This window comes from Hipposideros armiger, unplaced genomic scaffold, assembly GCF_001890085.2.
Source record: "Hipposideros armiger isolate ML-2016 unplaced genomic scaffold, ASM189008v1 scaffold_41, whole genome shotgun sequence".
Classification (NCBI taxonomy): Eukaryota; Metazoa; Chordata; class Mammalia; order Chiroptera; family Hipposideridae; genus Hipposideros; species Hipposideros armiger.
In genome coordinates, this window is record NW_017731391.1 from 468,096 (window position 1) to 474,905 (window position 6,810).

At 42.4% G+C, this 6,810-nt stretch overlaps 1 protein-coding gene across 1 annotated transcript in view; it reads left to right on the top strand.

Annotated features, from left to right (window-relative positions):
* SYNE1 (spectrin repeat containing nuclear envelope protein 1) overlaps positions 1–4,868 on the top strand; it is a 455,684-nt gene extending 450,816 nt beyond the window's left edge. The window contains exon 146 of the mRNA XM_019638911.1: positions 3,892–4,868. Within this exon, the coding sequence (XP_019494456.1) occupies positions 3,892–4,132 (241 nt within the window). The 3' untranslated portion in view covers positions 4,133–4,868. The remainder of the gene's footprint in view (positions 1–3,891) is intronic.
* Positions 4,869–6,810: the final 1,942 nt, after the last annotated feature.

Below are 6,810 nucleotides of genomic sequence, written 5' to 3' on the forward strand. Positions count from 1 at the left end.
AACAAAGCCTGTTCACACAAGACCAGGCAACAAGATCACAGACAACCTAGATATCGCCTCACAATAAATCCCTGTTTCTGTACTGGCAAGTGTGAGCTAACAAGTAACGAAATGAATTGCAGGTTTCTTTTCACTTGTGTCTCAGTGATGTATGCACAGAATTAACCATTTTATTCTCCTTCATTATGTAAAATTTTTGAGATGAGTCACATTCTATGCACACAATTCGGCGTCTCACATCTCTTGGTCATTATTGGTTAGGCTTTTGTGTGGTGTGTTGTTATATTGCTTTCTCTCCTACCCTCCTCCATCTCCCACAACTCTGTGTATTTTGGGAAAGAGGTGAAACAACTCCTGGGCAATTATTTACCCAGAAATTTGAAGAGGGAGGGGAGTGAGAAAAATAATAAAAAATATTTACTTATGAGAATAAGCACATTTTTGCTGGGCAGAATTATCTAAATATCTCCATTGATTAAATGTCTTGTATTAGGTCACATGTTTAATTTTTCCTTTAGAAAAACAATTTCAACAGCATCTATTTATGTAATAAGTACGTTGGAGCATGATGAGTGACTAGTCAATGCATTTTCCTTATCCTTTCTCTTGTTAAATTTCCCAAGACTCTTGAAACTGAGGTGATTTCAGGTTAATAGACAAACATTAAAAGTACCCTTTTAACCATGGTATCATTAACCTGTTGGTACTAGAAGCTCCAAAACCTTGGGCATGTTGACAGCCTGGTTATTGCCCCAAGGGGGTGGCATTTTTCCCAGCAGATAAATTGGTCATTTCCAAGAGCAATCCACTGCATGGCGGCTCACTGGGCACTCCGTGTTCTCTTCGTCCCTGTCTCAGCCCATTACTTCCCCATGGGTAGGTATTCTTCAACATGTGAAGGCATGTGCTAATTAACTTTTAATAAGGAATGCTCTGATGCTGTTAAATGTGCCATGTCCTTCAACAGACTCTATAACATATGAACCCATCTTCCAAAGATAGTGACCTTTTGGTCGTTCTCAGACGTCAGTGGGCACCCTGTGTTTTGATCTTGATCTTTGGCTTAGTTGCTCAAACAAGCTAATAATTGACAAGCAGGAGCTATTCAGTTCTGTCACTCAGGTTGTATTATCAATTAGACGCATAAATCTACCCACCACTAATGTCCTTGAATGTTTCCAAAAGAGAAGAAGTCAGAAATGTCTCTCGTTTTATTTAAATATTGAACCATGAAGAAACATGGAGCCCTCTTTTGTGCTCCTGTTATAACTCGTCCTGTGACAGGTGATGGGTTGTTTGCCAGGGCATATTTTAAGGGAAGGAGAAAGATATCAGGAAGTAAAGCCAATCCAGAGTTCATGGGCAACCATCTCACCCTTTTTTAAGACACTTTAAGGCAAACCATTGAATTCAGAACCCATCAGAGCCCAAACGATTTGGGGACATTAATGTACCCCCTCCTCTTTGCAAATGAGAAAACGTGAGGCCAGACCAGAGAGACTGAATTACTTGCCCAAGACTGTGCAGCTGTCTCAAAGCAAAATGCCCGCTTGTCCGTGTCCTGACCTGATGGTCTGTGAGATACTGTGAGGCCTTGTGATTAAAGGCATTCATTTTCCACATGAGGAAACTACTCGCTTTTTAGGCTACAAGTATTGTCTTCTTTTCTTCTGCGTGTGAGATATCTGTGACATAATATGCCCTGGGCGACCTTCATTCGTGTCATCAAACAAAAACTGTGGCAGAGTGTGTGGTAGGCAGGCACTTTTGGAACCCTAAGTGTCCACTAGATCTTTTCCTTTAGTTGTGGGATTTGGGGCGAGTCATTTACCCTCTCTATAGAGTCCAAATTCTGGAAGTTGTGTGCGTTGGTGGTATAGTGGTGAGCATAGCTGCCTTCCAAATTCTGGAAGTTAAAATTCCAGGGTTAAAATCTTAATGTTATACAGCTTAATGTTGCAAGCTGTATAACCTCAGGCTGGTTCTTCACCTCTTTGAGCCTCCTTAGCATCATCCATAGAATGAAGGTAACAAGCACATTGAGGACTATTGTGGGGATTACATGGGAGAACCCAAGATAAATGCTTAGTGTGATGCCTATTAATTAGAAGAACAAATGTTAACTATCCTTAGCGACTCATCTAGAAGATGGGTTACATACTCTCTGAGGCCTTCTCTTAACATGAATATTTTATAATGAGATAACTCAAGAAGTTCCTATGTTACCCTTCCACTGATAGGTATGTGACGTACTTCTTTTATGCTCTACTCTATATCACAAGATAGACAACTCTTCCTGTTCAGCTCATTAGGAGTAACTCCTCGGTCTTAGCCTGAGGGCAGTTAATCACTTTCACCACTAGGTGGTGATTGAACTCTTGTGGCCTATCAGTTGGGAGACTACACTAACTAAATATTAGAAGATATAAAATGTATAAAACACGGGACTTCCAAATCGGGAGACCATCTAGTCTAATTTGAAGGGGTTGAAGAAAAGGTTGGCACTTACAGGTGAAGTGACTTCTTCAAGGTTATACAGCCTTTAGTTGTGTCTTCAGAAAAGAAACAGTCCCAACTTCAGCCAGTGATTTGTGTTTTTTATTACACTACAAGAACGGTCCTCGAAACACAGTGTAATATATGGATGCTTGGGGCTTCCGGAGGGCCAGCCTGTTTGTCTTCCATCTTTCTTTGATGGTTTTCATAAAAGAGTTTTGAGTAGTCCATCTGGAAACTTAATGTTTTTCTTAGGAAGAAAAAGTACAGTGACCAAGAGTTTTCATACCTTCCTATTTCTCCAATGTCCTTACCCTTAGTGATATTACTACTTTTAGGGAGTTTGTATTAGGGTGGGAGGATGTGTCTTGTCAATACACCTATTCCTTTTGCTACTGCGATGTTGTGTGTGTGTGTGTACAAAATGCCTCTTGTAAATAACATTTCTTTCTTCACCATTTCCACTGGTAACCAAACAAAATATCAAAGGATGCTCACAAAGAGAAAACGGTGGTACCACACCCAGAACCTACTTCCGTATCCAATAGTTCATAGGCAGTCTTTCTTATGAAATCTGAAATTCATGCTTAATCTCTAATGCAGTTTAGTAGATAGGAAGATAAACATAGATAGGAAAACGTGGAACTTTGAGTAGAAGGAGCCTACAAAGTGACAGTGTGTCCTCCTCAGAAAATGAGTGTCCGTTTCCCAGTGTCACAGAGCTAATGAAAGAGAGGATGAGCCTAGACTCTGTGTCATTCAACACCCGTGTTCTCTACACTGAGCCCACTGCCTTTCTTGTTCATACAGCTTTAGAACCCGCTAATGTCAGGGCTGGATGCTGACGCAGTGCAAGATGAAACCAGGGGACACTCCAAGGTTACCTAAGCTTTATGGGCCTGTGCACAAGGACCACGACTGTTCTTATCCTTGCTGCATGGATTTTGGCCCATCCAGGATGACGAGATGGGATACTTCATATGATTCTGATGGCAGTTAATTTTGCCTAACCGTGCCCCTGGTAGTCTTAAACCAGAGATGAACTGCAGCAAACATCCACGTCTTAATTATCCTGGATCTACTTAATTTATGCTGGTAGAATGTGGGTAGAGCAATTATCTTTGTTGATGGAAAATATTTTACTAAATTAAGGGGTAGAATTTGAACCCAGTTAGTTACCTTTAATTGACTGGCTGAATGGTCATTTTTTTCATCAGTACGGTTTCCAGACAACTCTTCACTGGGTGGTGGGGAGATGCCCTGGGCAGGTTGTGGAAGGTTGGCGCTCAAAGCCAGGTTGGGTTGTAGTCCTTGAGCTTCCAGGAAGGTGAGGGAGCTAAAAGCAGCACGCGTCTAACATCTGAGATATTTGAGTTATGTTGATTCTTCTCTCAGGTCCATAAAAGGTGGCTCCGATTCCTTCCTTTCTGAGGCTCAGCCAGCTCGGTCCGGCCGGGCTTTCCTGGTCAGAGTGCTCCGCGCGGCTCTTCCACTTCAGCTTCTCCTCCTGCTCCTCATCGGGCTCGCCTGCCTTGTACCCATGTCAGAGGAAGACTACAGCTGTGCCCTCTCCAACAATTTTGCCCGGTCATTCCATCCCATGCTCAGATACACCAATGGCCCTCCCCCGCTCTGAGCGAAGCAGGTGTTATCTGCAACAGTGCCGCGAGCCTAAGGATTTGGCCAAAAGCAATCCCAAAATATCAAAAAGGGGACCCGAGTCTTGGCGAATGGCCTCAATGTGGCAGCTTTAGCTGTCCTCCATGTCCCAGGTATGCAAATTATGGCTTCGGAAGCAGATGATAAACAATGACAGGAGGAGAGCAAATAGAAGACAAGAGATTTGGAAGAAATATTGCTTGAAACTCTGAGCCTCAGTACTAAAGAGACTGAGGACCTCCAATGCTCCCTGGACACGGGAATCCTGGGCCTTTGGCCCATTCTATGCAGACCCAAGGACTTCAGCACACCACGGGGCAGCTTTCCCATGGTGCTGCTCCATCCATTCAATAAGTGACGCTACCTGAGCGCCATGTTCGTCTCAAGCAACCTGAAGAGATTTTAGAACCGTGTAACATACAATTTTTAAGAGCTTACATGGCAGCTTCCTTTTTACCTTGTTTTCCTTTGGGGCATGATAGTTCTAACCTTTGCTTTAGAAGCACAAGATGTAAATTTGAAAGGCACTTTTTTTTTTAAAGTATAAAGAAAAACTGGAAGACTGGATGTAATAAATAAGATCATGGAAGGCTTTATGTGAAAAAAAAGTTAAATGTTATAGTAAAAAAAAATATTTATGTATGTACAGTTTGCTAAAGCCAACTTTTGTTTGTATTGATTTCTTTGCATTTATTAGAGATACTATAAAATAATTTGTCTGTGCTTTTTTTTTCCTCCCCTAAAGAAATGACTCTGAATTTCCCTATTAAGCAGGCACTTATCAGAATGCATCTAAATTATCTGTTTTGCAGAATGAATGAAACTGAAACGTAAGTACGTTTTAAAGAAAAGGGGTGATTAGAGTTAGTGCAGATTTAGACCTAGAGAACTCTGGATGATTGCTTTCTCTTTCCTCCTTCCACAGCCAGTCCATCTCCTCAACTCTTGTTTCCCACCAACTTTCATACTCGCCTTTCCTTTCTATTCCCTTCTCACAATTGAAAGCACCTCCTGTGATCTCCTGAGGCCCATTCTCTACTTCATCCCAAAGGTACACAGCAGCCATATGAATTTTTGTACAATTAGCTCCCTTCTTTGCTCTGAAACCTTCTATTTTTTTTCATTGTCTACCAGAAGAAACACAATTTTAATCTATTATCCAAGTCCACATACGATAGATTTGATTCTTCCCCTTCGTTCTTGCCAACTAGTGGCCCTTGTGAAATTGTTTGGAGCTCATGGCAACCTAGTCCAGTATTTAATCATTAGATGGGGAGGATTTATATAAAACCCAGATTATAGGCTTCTCTTGAAAACAGAAAGCTCTGTGTCAGGGACACATATTCCTGACTGACAGTAATTACTGGAGCGATGTAGCTGTTGTTCCCTGAACTGTAGGAAGAAACAGTTTTTACATTTGCATTTATCCTATCAAGCTCTCTTATCTCCTGTACTAGCCTGATTCCTGCAGGTATTTCATTCATAAGTCCTATTCTAAATCGAGAATTTAAACCAAACTGAGGTACTCACAATTGCCTGAAACTGCGTTCCATGGTTTCCATGATGCTTGTAGCCTGAGCACCTTCTTTAGGGGTCCTGAGGATTTCCAATCCCTGGGCTCACTGTGGACATTCTGACTCAATCTCTGGGGGTGTGGCCTAAGAGCTTGCATTTTAAACAGATGCCTGAGGTGGTTTTAGTCCTACTAACTGTTGAAAAGCACCCACTCTGTACCTTGTTAGCTCCACCTTTTTGTTCTCACCACTCCTCTCCACCCTCACAAGACTCGGCTCTCAAGCCGCCTCCTCCTTGAAGACTTCCCTGGTCCCTGTTGGACTGTATTTAAGACTTCCTTCTTCTGAATTTTCCTCAGGTGGCATTTCTATCATCCTTATTCCGCTTTATACTTTTCAGGTTATTCCTGTCTTATTTCCCCTGAGATCCCATGCTAAGCAACACAAACCTGTGTATAACATGTTTCTTATCACCTCATCAAGCTTCTGGAAAGGCTGTGAGCAGTGGCAGGGACTGGAGTTGGTGGGTGCGCTGCTCCCTCATCTCAGATGAGTCATCCTTCAGGCCTCGCTCTTCTCTCACTTCCCTCCACACACCTGGAAGTCATGGTCTTGCTTCTGGAGCAGTCTGGCCCTTCAGGAGACTCCTGTTGTCACTGTTAGGGAACTCACCCAAGGAGACTTTAGTCACGGAAATGCTCGAGACTTCAGAACCATTTCTTGTTCACATTGCAATCAACTGGCACCTCCCATCACTGAAGATTCAACTGTTAAGTGTGACTGAGAAAAAAAAATTTGTTTTAATTAAGAAAAATCTTCACATAGATTCCCATGTGTGACTTTCTAAAAATCTCCCCTGCACACCCAACGAGATGTATGACATGCATTTCTATTAAATTTTTCAAAGACTTAGAAAAGGAGAACAGTGGAAGAGGACAGAAGTAGGAAGCCCCAGTGAGTGTAAGCATTGAAGGCATGAGATGGTGTCTTTCCCCAGATGATGATATGACCGGTCTAACAAGGACCAAGGCAGCTACAGATGAGACTAAGATTTCTCCCCAGGGCCCTCACAACCCCACATGCCTACTGAGGGATGGGACACAGGATAGGAGGAGCGTTCTCCGCTGCACCAGCAGCTATC